This window comes from Pipistrellus hanaki (genome assembly GCF_964339955.1).
Source record: "Pipistrellus hanaki genome assembly, chromosome: 21".
Lineage (NCBI taxonomy): Eukaryota > Metazoa > Chordata > Mammalia > Chiroptera > Vespertilionidae > Pipistrellus > Pipistrellus hanaki.
The window spans coordinates 5,955,931-5,972,334 of record NC_140523.1 but is presented as its reverse complement, the minus strand read 5'-3'; the positions used below and the strand labels follow the sequence as shown (position 1 = coordinate 5,972,334).

The following is a 16,404-nucleotide window of genomic DNA, read 5'->3' as shown; positions in this document are numbered from 1 at the left end:
CTTGTTTGAGGCTTACCACCCCAAATAGTCCTTTCTTTGTCTCCCCAGTGACTGATGGAATGGGTAGGGCCACGCAGATCTGCTCCCCCTGACAATTGCAATCGGCGGGAGAAGGCAGACAGACAGGTATTGTTGTTACGCAAGTTCCTGGGTGTTGGACTCAAGGAGGAGGTTTTTTTTTTTTAAAATGTATTTTTATTGATTTTTTTTACAGAGAGGAAGGGAGAGAGAGAGCTAGAAACGTCGATGAGAGAGAAACATTGACCAGTTGCCTCCTGCACACCCCCTACCGGGGATGTGCCTGCAACCAATGTACATGCCCCTGACCAGAATCGAACCCGGGACCCTTCAGTCAGCAGACCGATGCTCTATCCACTGAGCCAAACCGGTTTCGGTGAGGAGGAGGTTTTACCTCTGGGATCGGGCTGGCTCACACCCATAATTCACACACACTTACCCAGACGCAGGGCTGTCGTACTGAGTGGCTGCCCGTGCTTGTGTGCCTTCACCCCGTTAATCTTCACAGTCACCTTAGGGAGCGGGTGCCGCCCCTGAGCCTGGGCCGCAGACAGAAAACCCAAGCTCAGGGAGGTTGGCCGGCCCGAGGGCAGGCTTGCTCATTCTCATTTCCTTCCCTCTTTTCTCAGAGAAGAAGTGGGCATGTTCCCTACCAGAGCTGGCCGTGGGATCTTACTTTCTTTTCTTCATTTCTTGTGTCTTTATTTAAAAAAAAAAAAAAAAAATTAGGCGAAACCGGTTTGGCTCAGTTGGCCTGTGGACTGAAGGATCCCAGGTTCGATTCTGGTCAAGGGCATGAATATACCTTGGTTATGGGCACATCCCCGGTAGGGGTTGTGCAGGAGGCAGCTGGTTGATGTTTCTCTCTCATCCATGTTTCTAGCTCTCTATCCCTTTCCCTTTCTCTCTGTAAAAAATCAATAAAATATATTAAGAAATTAAAAAAATATATTTTATTGATTTCTTGCAGAGAGGAAGGGAGAGGGGTAGAGAGAAACATCGATGAGAGAGAAACATCGATCAACTGCCTCCTGCACGCCCCCTACTGGGAATGTGCCTGTAACCAAGGTACATGCCCTTGACCGGAATCGAATCTGGGACCTTTCAGTTCGCAGGCTGATGCTCTATCCATTGAGCCAAACCGGCTAGGGCTATTTCTTGTGTCTTTAGTCCTTCCTTTACTTGTTCTTTTCTTGCAGGCTTCAAATTAGTCTTCTTCAGTTGAGAGTGGGAGAGAGGGGGAGAGAGAGAGAGAAAGAGATAAAGAGAGAGAGAGACTCTAAGACAGACACTCCTTACTTTGACATACCACCTCTTCAGACTAACTTTTTCTTTCCTTCTTAAACCTCTTGATGTCAAGAAGTCTTCATTTGCCCTAGCTCTGCATGCCTCATTGATTTGGCCTGCGTTGTTAGCCTTTGAGTTTGACATGCTTGCCCCCATTGCGGGCTTGGTCTCCACTAGGGGGCGTGCAGGAGGCAGCCGATCCATGATTCTCATCGTTGATGTTTCTCTCTCTCTCCCTCTCCCTTCCTTTCTGAAATCAATGAAAATAAAAATTAAAAAAAAAAAGTGGAATCAAGGACATTTAAAAGAAAAATGAAGTCTGTGTGTGCTAGTTCCCCACTGCGAGTTACTTTTCTGGTGAAGTATTCTGACTCCTTCACCCCACTGCACTGAGACTCCCCTCGTTGGGGTCACAGGTGACGTTCTCCCTCCTGTGCCCTGTCCTTTTCTCCTTGGCACTCCCCCCCCCAATCTCTCTTCAGCATCTGAAGTTGGCACCTCTTCCAGCTTCCTGAAAAAATTCCTTCCTTGATTGCTGTCATGTGATTCTCTCGTGGTTTTCATTTTATTATAGTGACAATTCTCTCTGTGGATTTGCCTCTTAAAAGTCATTGTTTTCTTTCTTTAAAAAAAAATACATGTTGCCGAGACCAGTTTGGCTCAGTGGATAGAGCGTCGGCCTGCGGACTGAAGGGTCCCAGGTTCGATTCCGGTCAAGGTCATGTACCTTGGTTGTGGGCACATCCGGGGGGAGGAGGGGTGTAAGAGGCAGCTGATGGATGTTTCTCTCTCATCAATGTTTCCAGCTCTCTGTCCCTCTCCTTTCCTCTCTGTAAAAAATCAATAAAATGTATTTTTAAAAATATATTAAAAAATAAAAATAAAAAGGGAAGCAAAAAATATAGAGGAATGGTTGGACAATCCTGAAATGGAAAAGGCTTTTCCAAACAAAACCGTGGAGGCAGAGATCACAAAGGAGGAGGGAAACAATTGGCTACACAAAAAGCAGTTAAATGTCTATAAAAGTCAATTAAAAAAAAACAAATGGACCCTGGCAGCTTTGGCTCAGTGGATAGAGCGTCGGCCTGCACACTGAAGGGTCCCAGGTTCGATTCCGGTCAAAGGCACATGCCCGGGTGGCTGGCTCAATCCCCAGTAGGGGGTGTACAGGAGGCAACTGATGGATGATTCTCTCTCATCATTGATGTTTCTAACTCTCCCCCCCTCCCTCTTTTCTGAAATCAATAAAAATATATTTTTAAAAAAATCAAATGGAGAGATAAACCGGAGGGCACATTTGTAACATATAACAAAGAACTAATAATCTCCTATAGTCTTCATATTCTACATGCATTTTAAATGCCTGAAATAAATAAAATAACAAATATTCTCCTAGGAAAAATGGGTTAGAAACACAAAAAGGCAGTTCACCAAAGATTATAAAGGGTCAGTGCCCTGGCTGGTATGCTCAGTGGTTAGAGCATCAGCCTGTGGACCAAAGGTTCAACTCCTGGTCAAAGAAATGTACCTGGGTTTGATCCCCAGCCCTGGTAGGGCTGAGGGAGGAGACAACCAATCTATGTGTCTCTCTCACACCCCTCCCTTCCACTCTCTCTGAATATCAATGGGGGAAAATATCCTCAAATGAGAATTAACAAAAACAAATGGCCAGTAATTACAGGAAATATTCATACACTCACCACCCATCAAAGAAAATGCAAACGAAAGTAACAATAACACCGCTTTCAGCGATCAGACTGGCCAAGATAAAAAAAGAGTAATAGCAGCTCATTGCCATTCCTTATGTGGGAAAACCCCGCATTCTCACACGGTTCCAGAGAGAAGCTGGCAGCATGCACCCTCCCTCCATAGCGAACCGGCAGAAACTTCTATAAAAGGGAAAAGACTGCTTTATTTTTAAACGAGGATTTGGTGACTTTGCGGCTCGGATGACTAAATAAACAAGGATGCCATGACACAGGACTGGGGACCCCGGGAGGAGCAGGCCAGGATGCTAAATTCCTGCCTGAAACGTGTCCAGGGTGAAATGCAAGGGGGTCAGGGGGGGGGGGGCGTGACATCCTGCAGGCAGTTGGAACTGTAATTCTGAACAACTCAGGGAGACCGGGGTGGAGACCCAAGTTTGGAAAATGGGACCACGAGAGTGGATGAGCTCAACAGAGACCCGGATGGCACAGAAATAAAAATGATCAAGGATTGCACCTCAGAACACAGTGACTTTGCCCTAGCCGGTGTGGCTCAGTGGACAGAGCGTCCGAGGACAGTGGGCTCCATCCCCATTGTGGGGCGTGCAGGAGGCAGCTGATCAAGGATTCTCATTATTGATGTTTTTATTTCTCTCTCCCTCTCCCTTCCTCTCTGAAATCAATAAACATGTATTTTTTTAAAAAATATATTTTATTGATTTTGTACGGAGAGGAAGGGAGAGAGAGAGATAGAGAGTTAGAAACATCAATGAGAGAGTCATCGATCAGCTGCCTCTTGCACACCCCCTACTGGGGATATGCCCGCAACCAAGGTACATGCCCTTGACCGGAATCGAACCCGGGACCCTTCAGTTCCCAAGCCGACGCTCTATCCATTGAGCCAAACCGATCTCGGCTAAACATGTATTTTTAAAAAATATATTTTATTGATTTGGCTCTATCCACTGAGCCAAACCGGTGAGGGCTTCCTTTTTTATTTTTAAAATCTCGAATCCATTGGATGTTTAATGTCAGTGAAATGTGAGGTCAGGAGGTGACTGTTCTTTTGTTCTTGCCGGGTTATCAGTAAAGCCTTCATCTTCCCGGATGCCCTTCGCACCCCACTCCCCGCTGTCTGACAGCCTCCTCTGTGGTTAGTCACCTTTTCTCTCTCTGTTCCCATCATCCTCCTCGTTAGCGACCTCATTCTCTCTCACCTGGATTCCTGACATAGCTGCCTAATACTTTCTCTCTGGAATCTTGTCTTCCATGCTGTTGTCCTAGTTACTGTTCTAAAGTCTCAGATCTGACCAAGCCACTCCTTTTTATTAATGTATTATTTAATTAAAAAATTTTAAATTATAGCCGAAACCAGTTTGGCTCAGTGGTAGCGTGTCGGTCTGTGGACTGAAAGGTCCCGGGTTCGATTCCGGTCGAGGGCATGTACGTTGGTTGCGGGCACTTCCCCGGTGGGGGGTGTGCAGGAGGCAGCTGGTCGATGTTTCTCTCTCATCGACGTTTCTAGCTCTCTATCTCTTTCCCTTCCTCTCTGTAAAAAATCAATAAAATATATATTTTTAAAAATTTAAAATTATAGTTGGCCAAGTCATTCTTTTTTTTTTTTTAAACATATTTTATTGATTTTTTTTTTGCAGAGAGGAAGGGAGAGGGATAGAGAGAAATATCGATGAGAGAGAAACATCGATCAGTTGCCTTCTGCACACCTTCTGCTGGGGATGTGCCTGCAACCCAGGTACATGCCCTTGACCGGAATCGAACCTGGGACCCTTCAGTCCACAGGGCTGATGCTCTGTCCACTGAGCCAAACCATTTAGGGCCATTCTTTTATTTTTATTTTTATTTATTGACTGATTTTAGAGAGAGCGAGAGGGAGAGAGAAACATGGATTTGTCATCCCATTTATTTATGCACTCATTGGTTGATTCTTACATGTGCCTTGACTGGGGATTGAACCCTCAACCTTGGTGGTAATGGGGCCACGCTCTTACCAACTGAGCTATCTGGCCAAGGCACGGCCAAGCCATTCTCCTATTTGAAAATGTTCATGGCTCGCATTGCCTGCAGACGAAATACCAGGCTCCAGGCAGCTCTGTCTCCAGCAGGATGATGCTCTGTCATTCCCTAAATATGCCATTGGTTTCCGTGCCTTCAGGCCCTTTGCTTCTGCTGTTTTTTATCTTAAACATCTCCCTTTCCCGTTGCTTACCTCCAAATATCTTAAACAGAGCCAGTTCAGCTATCATCTTCTATGGTAGCCACTTGGGTAAGCATCTCTGTCCCAAGAGGGTGATCTTTTTAAAGGTGAAGGCAGACATTCAGCACTGTGGACTGAAGGGTCCCGGGTTCGATTCCACTTACAAGCTCAGTACTTTTTTTTATTTTTATTTTTTTATTAAATTACTATCTGTGTACATATTTTAAAATTGTCCCCCCCTCCCCATACATACCCTCTCTCCCCAGAGTTTTGTGTCCATTGGTTGTACTTATATGCATGTATACAAGTCCTTTGGTTGATCTCTTATCTCCCCCAGATCTCCCTCCCCTCCCCGCTGTAATTTGACAGTCTGCTTGTTGCTTTACTGTCTTTATATCTGTCTTTTGGTTCATCAATTTATAATGTTCTTTAATATCCATAAATGAGTGAGGTCATGTGGTATTTCTCTTTCATTGACTGGCTTATTTCACTCAGCATGATGTTCTCTAATTCCATCCAGGTTGCTGCAAATGATGAGAATTCCTTCTTCTTTATGGCAGCATAGTATTCCATTGTGTAGATGTGCCATAGTTTTTTGACCCAATCATCTGCTGACGGGCACCTAGGCTGTTTCCAGATTCTAGCTATTGTAGATTGTGCTGCTATGAACATATATCCTTTCTGATGGGTGTTTCTAGTTTCTTGGGATATATTCCTAAGAGTGGGATTACTGGGTCAAATGGGACAAGCTCAGTACTTTTGTAGAGATTATTTTACTGTTAGGAGTGGATGGTTTCTGTATCAGGAAGATAAGAACAATATTACTACTTACCTTAGGCTTTTTGAAAGTGTAAGTGAGATAATTAATTCATGCAAAGTATTTAGCTTAATATCCGCCATGTGGGGTTAGAGGTTGTGTTTTTAATGTTACTTCTATTGAAAATGAGCCAATGAGCCGGGACCGTTTTGGCTCAGTGGATAGAGCGTCGGCCTGCGGACTGAAAGGTCCCGGGTTCGATTCCGGTCAAGGGCATGTACCTTGGCTGCCGGCACATCCCCAGTTGGGGGGGTGCAAGAGGCAGCTGGTCGATGTTTCTCTCTCATCGACGTTTCTAACTCTCTGTCCCTCTCAATTCCTCTCTGTGTAAAATCAATAAAATATATTAAAAAAAAAAAAAAGAAAATGAGCCAATGAGGGGGTTGAAAGGTTGAAAGTTTCTGTCCCTTGTTTTGAGAGGAAGGACTAAGAACTCTTCCTTCCGTTTTCTTCAACTCTTGTGAGAAATACAAGTTTTTAAAAATATATATATTTTATTAATTTTTTTTTTTTTTTACAGAGAGGGAGAGGGATAGAGTTAGAAACATCAATGAGAAAGAAACATCGATCAGCTGCCTTCCGGCCACCTCCCACTGGAGATGTGCCCGCAACCAAGGTACATGCCCTTGACCGGAATCGAACCTGGGACCTTTCCGTACCCAGGCCGACGCTCTATCCATTGAGCCACACCGGCCAGGGCTGATATTAATCTAGTAATCCCAGAGGAGAGGAAGGCCCACTCAGCTTCGGTAACTGGCTCTGGTTCGGGGCAGAAACCCTCCCCATGCTGCTGATTCATCGTCTTCCCGGTGTGCTCACCTTCTACTGAGAAGAAAAGTCATTTTTTCTTCACACTGTTCCGTGGCACAGAGCTGCTGCTGGCTCACGCTGGAGCTGTTCTGGGATGTGCCTGCTAGATGCCCCCTGAGGGCTGCGTTGCCAGGAGCTGTGTCCTGTGTCCTCTCAGCAGTAAAATGTTAGAGGGATGGCTGCATGACGTGTGTCCTGAGACTACGCCTGTTTTCCCTTGCAACAGCCTACACTGTTTTCCCTGTTGTCCTCTTTTTTTTTTTTAATATATATTTTATTGATCTTTTACAGAGAGGAAGGGAGAGAGTTAGAAACACCGATGAGAGAGAAACATCCATCAGCTGCCTCCTGCACACCTCCCACCGGGGATGTGTCCGCAACCCAGATGCATGCCCTTAACTGGAATCCAATCTGGGACCCTTCAGTCGTCAGGCTGATGCTCTATCCACTGAGCCACACCAGTCAGGGCTGTCCTCTGGTCTTTAGGCTCTTCCTGAATTGGAGTTTAGAGTTTGTAACTGTTACAAATTGCTATCAAATTTAGTTACTCGCTCATCTCTTTTGGAAAATGCATTTGTTTCCTGGTGTCCCCCTCCTCCCTCCGCCCCTCATCCCTGACATTTAAATTCTACCTGAAAGAGCCCTAACCGGTGTAGCTCAGTGGATAGAGCTTTGGCCTGCGGACTCAAGGGTCCTGGGTTCGATTCCAGTCAGGGGCACGTACCTTGGTTGTGGGCACGTCCCCAGTGGGGGATATGCAGGAGGCAGTTGATCCGATGTTTCTTTCTCATTGATGTTTCTAGCTCTCTATCCCTCTCCCTTCCTCTCTGTAGAAAAATCAATAAAATATGTTTAAAAAATAAAATAAATTCTACCTGAAAGAAAAGTCAGAAGAGAAAATTATTATCATTGAATCGAGGAAACGACCAGAAAATTCTCTGGCCCTTTCATATAGCCAGGCAGTCTTTATTTAAGAGTCGACTATGGGGCAGACACTATGCTGGCTGCTTTAAAAGTGTAACAGATTTGGCCAAAACTGGTTTGGCTCAGTGGATAGAGTGTCAGCCTGCGGACTGAAAGGTCCGGATTCGATTCCGGTCAAGGGCATGTACCTTGGTTGCGGGCACATCCACAGTACGGGGTGTGCAGGAGGCAGCTGATCCATGTTTCTCTCTCATCGATGTTTTTAACTCTCTATCCCTCTCCCTTCCTCTTTGTAAAAAATCAATAATATATATATATGTGTGTGTGTGTGTGTGTGTGTGTGTGTGTGTGTGTGTGTGTATGTGTGTGTGTGTGTGTGTGTGTGTGTGTGTGTATATATATATATATATATATATATATATATATATATATATATAAAAGAGGTCTCTTCAGTGTTTTAGCCAAGATAATTGATTATTTTGGCAACCCCAAACAACCATAAGACTAAACAACCATAAGACCTTAAACTTAGAAACTCACTGTGGGTTCTGAATGCTAAAATCAGGAACTTCTGACGAAACCGGTTTTGCCCAGTGGTTAGAGCGTCAGCCTGCGAACTGTAAGGTCCCGGGTTCGATTCCGGTCAAGGGCATGTACCTTGGTTGCGGGCACATCCCCAGCAGGGGGTGTGCAAGAGGCAGCTGATCGATGTTTCTCTCTCATCGATGTTTCTACCTCTCTATCCCTCTCTCTTCCTCTCTGTAAAAAAATCGAATAAAATGCATTTAAATAAAATACAATAAAATCAGGAACTTCAGCAATAAAACAGTTGAGTCAGAGGCTTCAGTTACCAATGCTTTTTCGTCGGAGTCCTCAAGGAGAAACCTAAGGCCTGAGGGAACGGAGCCCAGGTCCATGGGACACTCAGGCCTGGCGGCCAGCTGGCTCCGGGGCCACGAAAGGAAAGTAGGGTAGAGAAGAAGGTGGCATTCACGCTCGAGAAGTTTTCCAAGTTCCCTGCCTCAGGTCTGCCTGGGCCAGGACACAGTGTGTGAAACGAGATCTATTAAAAAAAAAATTTTTTTTTTTTTAAATTGATTTCAGATAGTCAGGGAGAGGGAGAGAGAGACAAACATCAATGATGAGAGAGAATCATTGATCGGATGCCTCCTGCACACACACACACACACACACACACACACACACACACACACCCACTGGGGATCCAGCCCGCCACCCAGGCATGTGCCCTGACCGGGAATTGAACCGTGACCTCCTGGTTCATAGGTGGATGCTAAACCACTGGGCCACACCGGCCGGGCTGGAATTGGATGGTAAAGGAGTTTCCTTATGTTCAATCCTCTCCCAAGGAGAACGGAAATTGAACTTGAATCTTCTGAGGAACGCTCCCGCCCTCCCTGCCTGGTCTCAAGCCCTCTCTCCTTCCTGCAGGTGGATGGAAGCCTGCCTTGGGGAGGACCTGCCTCCCACCACCGAGCTGGAGGAGGGCCTCCGGAACGGGGTCTACCTCGCCAAACTGGGCAACTTCTTCTCTCCCAAAGTGGTGTCCCTGAAGAAGATCTACGACCGGGAGCAAACCAGATACAAGGTGAGTCCTCCCCGGCGGGGTGCTAGCATGACCGTGAACTTGAGTGAGAGCGATTGGCATGTTCTCTCCTGTGTGTGAGTTACTGAGAAATGCGTTTACGTGTGTGTGTTCCCACAAAAGGGGGGGAAATAGTGCAAAGTCAAGATCTAGTAGTAGAGGAACTTCAGCTGTTTGTATTTCTTTCTTTCTTTTTTTAAAAAAAAGTATTTTATTGATTTTTTTTACAGAAAGGAAGGGAGAGGGATAGAGAGTTAGAAACATCTAGTATGAGAGAGAAACATTGGTCAGCTGCCTCCTGCACGCCCCCCACTGGGGATCGAGTCTGCCACCAGGGCATGTGGCCTGACCCAGAATCAAACTATGATCTCCTGGTTCATAGGTCGACACTCAACCATTGAGCCACGCCGACCGGGCTTCTCCAGATAGTTTTTATTTTTATTTATTTATTTCATTTTTTATTTTTTATTTTTTTTATTTATTTATTTTTTTAATTTTAATATATTTTATTGATTTTGTACAGAGAGGAAGGGAGAGAGATAGAGAGTTAGAAACATCGATGTGAGAGTCATCGATCAGCCGCTCTTGCACACCCCCTACTGGGGATATGCCCGCAACCAAGGTACATGCCCTTGACCGGAATCGAACCCGGGACCTTTCAGTCCCCAAGCCGACGCTCTATCCATTGAGCCAAACCGGTTTCGGCCATTTTTTATTTTTTAAATATATATTTTATTGACATTTTACAGAGAGGAAAGGAGAGGGATAGAGAGTTAGAAACATCAATGAGAGAGAAACATCGATCAGCTGCCTCCTACACACTCCCCACTTGGCATGTGCCCGCAACCAAGGTACATGTTCTGGAGCGGAATTGAACCTGGGACCCTTGAGTCCGCAGGCCAATGCTCTATCCACTGAGCCACACCGGTCTCGGCTCCGGATAGTTTTTAAATGAGAGGAGCAGAGACGTGGATCTGGCTTTTTGGGATTGGAATCTGAGCATAATGCTATATAGCCAGACCTTGAGTTTAAGGGGACCTTGTAAAGTCTCCCAAGGAAACTTGCAAGAGAGATTTTATTTAGCATCATGTCACTATTTCAACGGTGTCTTTTTTTTAAATTAAAAAAATTATCATTATTATTTTAAAATATGTTTTATTGATTTTATACAGAGAGGAAGAGAGAGAGATAGAGAGTTAGAAACATCGATGAGAGAGAGTCATCGATCAGCTGCCTCCTGCACACCCCCTACCGGGGATATGCCCGCAACCAAGGTACGTGCCCTTGACCGGAATCGAACCCGGGTCCCTTCAGTCCCCAAGCCGACGCTCTATCCATTGAGCCAAACCGGTTTCGGCTAATTAAAAAAAAATTATTAAATCGGTTGGGGTGACACTGGTCAACATGAACACACAGGTTTCCGGCGTGGGTTTCTATGTTATCAGCTCTGTATGTTGCACCGTATGCCCACCCCCAAAGCCAGATCCTCTCCTGCCACCTTATATGGGGACCCCTTCTCCCCCGCCTGATGGTCTTTTCTTTGTTTCAGGCGACCGGCCTCCACTTCCGGCACACGGACAACGTGATCCAGTGGTTGAACGCCATGGACGAGATTGGCTTGCCAAAGGTACCTCACGTGACAAGTCATAGTTCTGGCCTCACTCTGTCTTGGCATAAGGGTTTTCGCTCTACTTATGAAAGTATTCTTTATTTTCAGTGGAATCCTGGGTGATTTTTTTTTAAAAAAAAGTACTTAAGATCTCTCCTGTTTCTTTTAGAAAACAGTTTTGTTCTTTTCGTTTTCTATTCCTCATTCCCTGCTTCACCCCCACCTTAGAGAAATTCCCCGCGATATCATTTACTTTTACTACATCGGAAGGTAGACTTACATTAAAATTCTCTTACCGTGCTGTTCTGCCAGACACCACATGAGTTTTATAGTCTATACTTCAGTGGTTTATTATTATTATTGTTATTATTAACAAGGTCGTTTCATTCAAATTTGACCTTAGGAAATATTTTAGAAATGTTATCTTCCAGCTTCAGAATAACCAAATTTAGGGTGTTTGAAGGATCACTTAAAAAAAGATATTTTTATTGATTTCAGAGAGGAAGGGAGAGGGAAAAAGAGATTGAAACATCAGTGATGATCAGGTGTGCCTCCTGCACAAGGCCCACTGGGGATCGAGCCTGCAACCCGGGCATGTGCCCTTGACGGGAATCGAACCTGGGACCGTTTAGTCCCCAGGCCTATATTCTATCTGCTGAGCCAACCAGTCAGGGCTGAAGGGTCATTTTATTTTATTTTATTTTATTTATTTTTTAAAAAAATATATTTTATTGATTTTACACAGAGAGGAATTGAGAGGGACAGAGAGTTAGAAACGTCGATGAGAGAGAAACATCGACCAGCTGCCTCTTGCACACCCCCTACTGGGGATGTGCCCGCAACCAAGGTACATGCCCTTGACGGAATCGAACCCGGGACCTTTTCAGTCCGCAGGCCGACGCTCTATCCACTGAGCCAAACCGGTCCCGGCTGAGGGTCATTTTATATTTCAAATTGGTGATGGCTGTAATTTTTTTTTTAGCAGGTGTATTGACATATAATTGATGTACAAACAACCATATATATATGATGTATGCAGTTTGATGAGTTTGGAATGATGGTTAGAGTGCCGATAATGGGAGTGAGCATCCCTGACTTTTTAAAAAATACATTTTTATTGATTCAGAGAGGAAAGGAGAGAGAGAAAGAGAGAAACATCAATGAGGAGAGAGAATCATTGATTGGCTGCCTCCTGTAAGAACCCCTTACAGGGATTGAGCAGGAAACCCTGGCATGGGCCCTGACCGGGAATCGAACCATGACCTTTTGGTTTATAAGTTGACACTCTACTACTGAGCCATGCTGGCCGGGCCATCCTTGACTGTTCTGCTCAGGAGTTCTTTAATGCTGCTCTTAGTGAAATTGCCATCTCTAGCTACCCAGTCCAACTGGAACTGTAAAGGCTACTCTATATGATCATTTTTATTTATTTATTTTTTAAAAATTGATTTTGTATAGAGAGGAAGGGAGAGGGATAGAGAATTAGAAACATCGATGAGAGAGAAACATCGATCAGCTGCCTCCTGCACACCCCCTACTGGGGATGTGCCTGCCACCGATGTACATGCCCTTGACCGGAATCGAACCTGGGACCTTTCAGTCCGCAAGCTGACGCTCTATCCATTGAGCCAAACTGGTCTTTCTTATAGGCATGGGCATCTTTTCCCACTCCTCCACCCCATACCTTTGACCTAAGAGTTCTAGGAAGTTGTCCCTCCACCATGATCAGACAAGCCAAAAAGATGTATGTGTAAGGATTTTTCAGTCTTGCTTATGGTAGAAGAAATTGATAGCAAACCACCTGTTCCTTCACTAGGGGATTAATTGTGATGCAGACAGTCGATCCCAGCGCAGCCATAAAAAGGGTGACGTTCCTCTGTATTGACAAAGGAAACTGTCTGGGATGTACTCAGTGGAAAAATAACGTAACAGACTAAGGTTAGAAGAGTCTGTGTCCTGGCTACGATGAGATCACTATTTTTGTGTAAAAATAAAGTGGATGTTCTTGGGGGAAAATCTGTTAGGAAATACAGTTTTCATTTCTGTGTGATGGGATTAGGGTTTTTTTTTCATTTTTTAATTTATTTTTAATATATTTTATTGACTTTTTACAGAGAGGAAGGGAGAGGAGAAAGATAGAGAGCTAGAAACATCGATGAGAGAGAGACATCGACCAGCTGCCTCCTGCACACCCACACCAGGAATGTACCCGCAACCAAGGCACATGCCCTTGACCGGAATCGAACCCAGGACCTTTGAGTCTGCAGACCGACACTCTATCCACTGAGCCAAACCGGTTTCGGCAGGGGTTGGTTTTAAAAAATATATATATTTTTATTGATGAGAGACAATCATTGATTGGCTGCCTCCTGCATGTCCCCTACTGGGGACTGAGCCCGCAACCCAGGCATGTGCCGAACCGTGACCTCCTGGCTCGTAGGTCGATGCTCAACCACTGAGCCACACTGGCTGGGCTGCTTTTTCTTTTTCTTCATACTGTTCTATAGGCTAAATTTTTGTAAACAACAACACAAAGGGGAGGGGGAAAAAAGGGAGATGTGGAGTAATAGGAAGTGCCTAGAGCCGATTGTAAATGCATATAGCACAGCGCTGACCTCACTGTTGCCTGTCTCCCTGTTGAACTGAGTTCAATCCAGAGCCGAGTCTTTGCAGCAGACAGGTTTTGGGCCTCTTCTTTCCAGAGCAGAGGGCTGAGGCTGACTCCCCTGCACTGGTGTGTGTGTGAGAATTGGGCCCCACAATGTCAGGAAATGCTGTACGTCAAGTTCTGACAGCTCCTTGGCCTTGCTGTGCACCTGTCACTTCCTGTTCCTGTTTTTGCGTGCTGTGCCTATTGGGCAATGATGACTTAACCTCTTTGGAGCGGTACTGAGAGCCTCGTTGCTATTTGCCGTTGCTAGCAGTCGTATTGTTATTATAAAATGCTTTTTTGTTGTTGTCTTTTTGGTTAATCTTCTCTCATGGATATTCCTCCATTGATTTATTTTTTATTTATTTTATTTTTTTATTTTTTAAATATATTTTATTGATTTTGTACAGAGAGGAAGGGAGAAAGATAGAAAGCCAGAAACATCGATGAGAGGGAGTCATCGATCAGCTGCCTCCTGCACACCCCCTACTGGGGATATGCCCGCAACCAAGGTACATGCCCTTGACCGGAATCGAACCTGGGACCTTTCAGTCCCCAAGCCGACGCTCTATCCATTGAGCCAAACCGGTCTCGGCTGATTTATTTTTTATTTTTTTTATTTAAAATATATTTTATTGATTTTTTTTACAGAGAGCAAAGGAGAGGGATAGAGAGTTAGAATCATCGATGAGAGAGAATTATCGATTAGCTGCCTCCTGCACGCCCCCTACTGGGGATGTGTCCGCCACCAAGGCACATGCCCTTGACTGGAATCGAACCTGGGACCCTTGAGTCCGTAGGCCGATGCTTTATCCACTGAGCCACACCGGTTTCGGCTCCTCCATTGATTTTTAGGGAGAGTGGAAGAGAGAGGGAAAGACAGAGAAAAACACCGATTTGAGAGAAACACATCTATTGGTTGTCTCCTGCACGAGCCCGGACCAGGGCCCAGGCCTGGGAGGAGCCTGCACGCTAAGTACGTGCCCTTGATTGGAATTGAACCCAAGACCCTTTGGTCGGCAGGCTGACATTTTACCCACTGAGCCGTGCTGGCCGGGCTAAACTGCTTTTTTCATGATTGACTTTATTTATTTATTTATTTATTTATTTTTTATTAAATTATTATCTGTGTACATATATGATTGACTTTTTAAAAAATATATATTTTATTGATTTTTCACAGAGAGGAAGGGAGAGGGACCGAGAGTTAGAAACATCGATGAGAGAGAAACATCGACCAGCTGCCTCCTGCACACTCCCCACAGGGGATGTGCCCACAACTAAGGTACATGCCCTTGACCGGAATCGAACCTGGGACCCCCTCAGTCTGCAGGCCGACGCTCCATCCACTGAGCCACCCGGGTTTGGGCCCTTCTTTATTGGAAGCGCCTCTTTTATCTGCTGACACGGCCTGCCAGCGGCCTCCTCCGCTTCCATCTCCCCACCGGTCTCTGCATCCTGTGTCTTGTCTCCGGTCAGATCTCCCGGGGCTCTGAGGCTCTGTTTTTCCTCCTTGGCTCTAGAGTGAGGACTTCTCTGTGGCCTGCGTATCAGGTTCAGACTTGCCCGCCTCTCCAGGGCCTCCTAATCTGATCCCGTCCTACCTGCCCAGCCTTCGTTTCCTGTTTCTGAAATGGATTCTCTGCCGTTCTCACGGAGGTTGGCTCACTGTGACCCGGGTTTTCACCGTTCAGAGGAGGGCATATCTCAATCTTGGGGAGAGAGCATGTGGAGCTGGGAAAATTATCAAAAAGGATGATTCTGGCCCTAACCGGTGTGGCTCAGTGGATAGAGCGTTGGCCTGTGGACTGAAAGGTCCCGGGTTCGATTCCGGTCAAGGGCATGTACCTTGGATGCAGGCACATCCCTGATGGGGGATGTGCAAGAGGCAGCTGATGGATGTTTCTCTCTCATTGATGTTTCTGACTCTCTCTCCCTCTCCCTTCCTCTCTGTAAAAAATCAATAAAATATATATATATATTTTAAAAAAAGGATGATTCTGATACATCCCATTTCTTCTGGTGGGGGCAGGGGCAGGGGCAGTTGTTTCCAGTGGAGAGGCATGATGATTGTGGGACGAGCATCGAAACAAAGAATTGGCCCTAGCCGATTTGGCTCAGTGGATAGAGCATCGGCCTGTGGACTGGAGGGTCCCGGGTTCCATTCTGGTCAAGGGCACATGCCTGGGTTGCGGGCTCCGTCCCTGTTGAGGGACATGCAGGAGGCAGCTGATCAATGAATCTCTCCCATCATTGATATTTTTATCTCTCTCTCCCTCTCTCTCCCTCTCTTAAATGAACAAAAATATATTTAAAAAACAATAACAAAAAACCCAAAGAATTGAACACAATGTATTTGTATCTATTACACTTTGTATCTATTACAAAGTGCTGTAATAGACACCTAGTACTGTAGCATCTCCCACTGCCTTGTCAGAATTCTCCTAATCACCTTATAATTCAGTCTTTCACTTCTCCAATACACTGTTATTCTTTCCCTCCCCTAAACTACAGGTTGAGTCTTGTGTGGTGCCTCGTTGTCATGAGAACAGGTTTTGAACTTCCAGGCTATTCACACTCTAAAGCTACTCTGTTCCTATTCCACCTCATTCACAAATACATCAAGGATAGAACCCCTGCCCTAGCCGCCTTGGCTCAGTGGATAGAGTGTCGGCCTGCGGACTGAAGGGTCCTGGGTTCGATTCCCGTCAAGGGCACATGCCCGGGTTGCAGGCTTGATCCCCAGTGGGGAGGGGCGTGCA

At 45.5% G+C, this 16,404-nt stretch overlaps 1 protein-coding gene across 1 annotated transcript in view; it reads left to right on the top strand.

Annotated features, from left to right (window-relative positions):
• Positions 1-16,404, top strand: part of IQGAP1 (IQ motif containing GTPase activating protein 1) — a 106,679-nt gene that overhangs the window by 33,078 nt on the left and 57,197 nt on the right. Inside the window, exons 3-4 of the mRNA XM_084869014.1 lie at positions 9,230-9,386; positions 10,933-11,010. Of these exons, the coding sequence (XP_084725140.1) occupies positions 9,230-9,386; positions 10,933-11,010 (235 nt within the window). The remainder of the gene's footprint in view (positions 1-9,229; positions 9,387-10,932; positions 11,011-16,404) is intronic.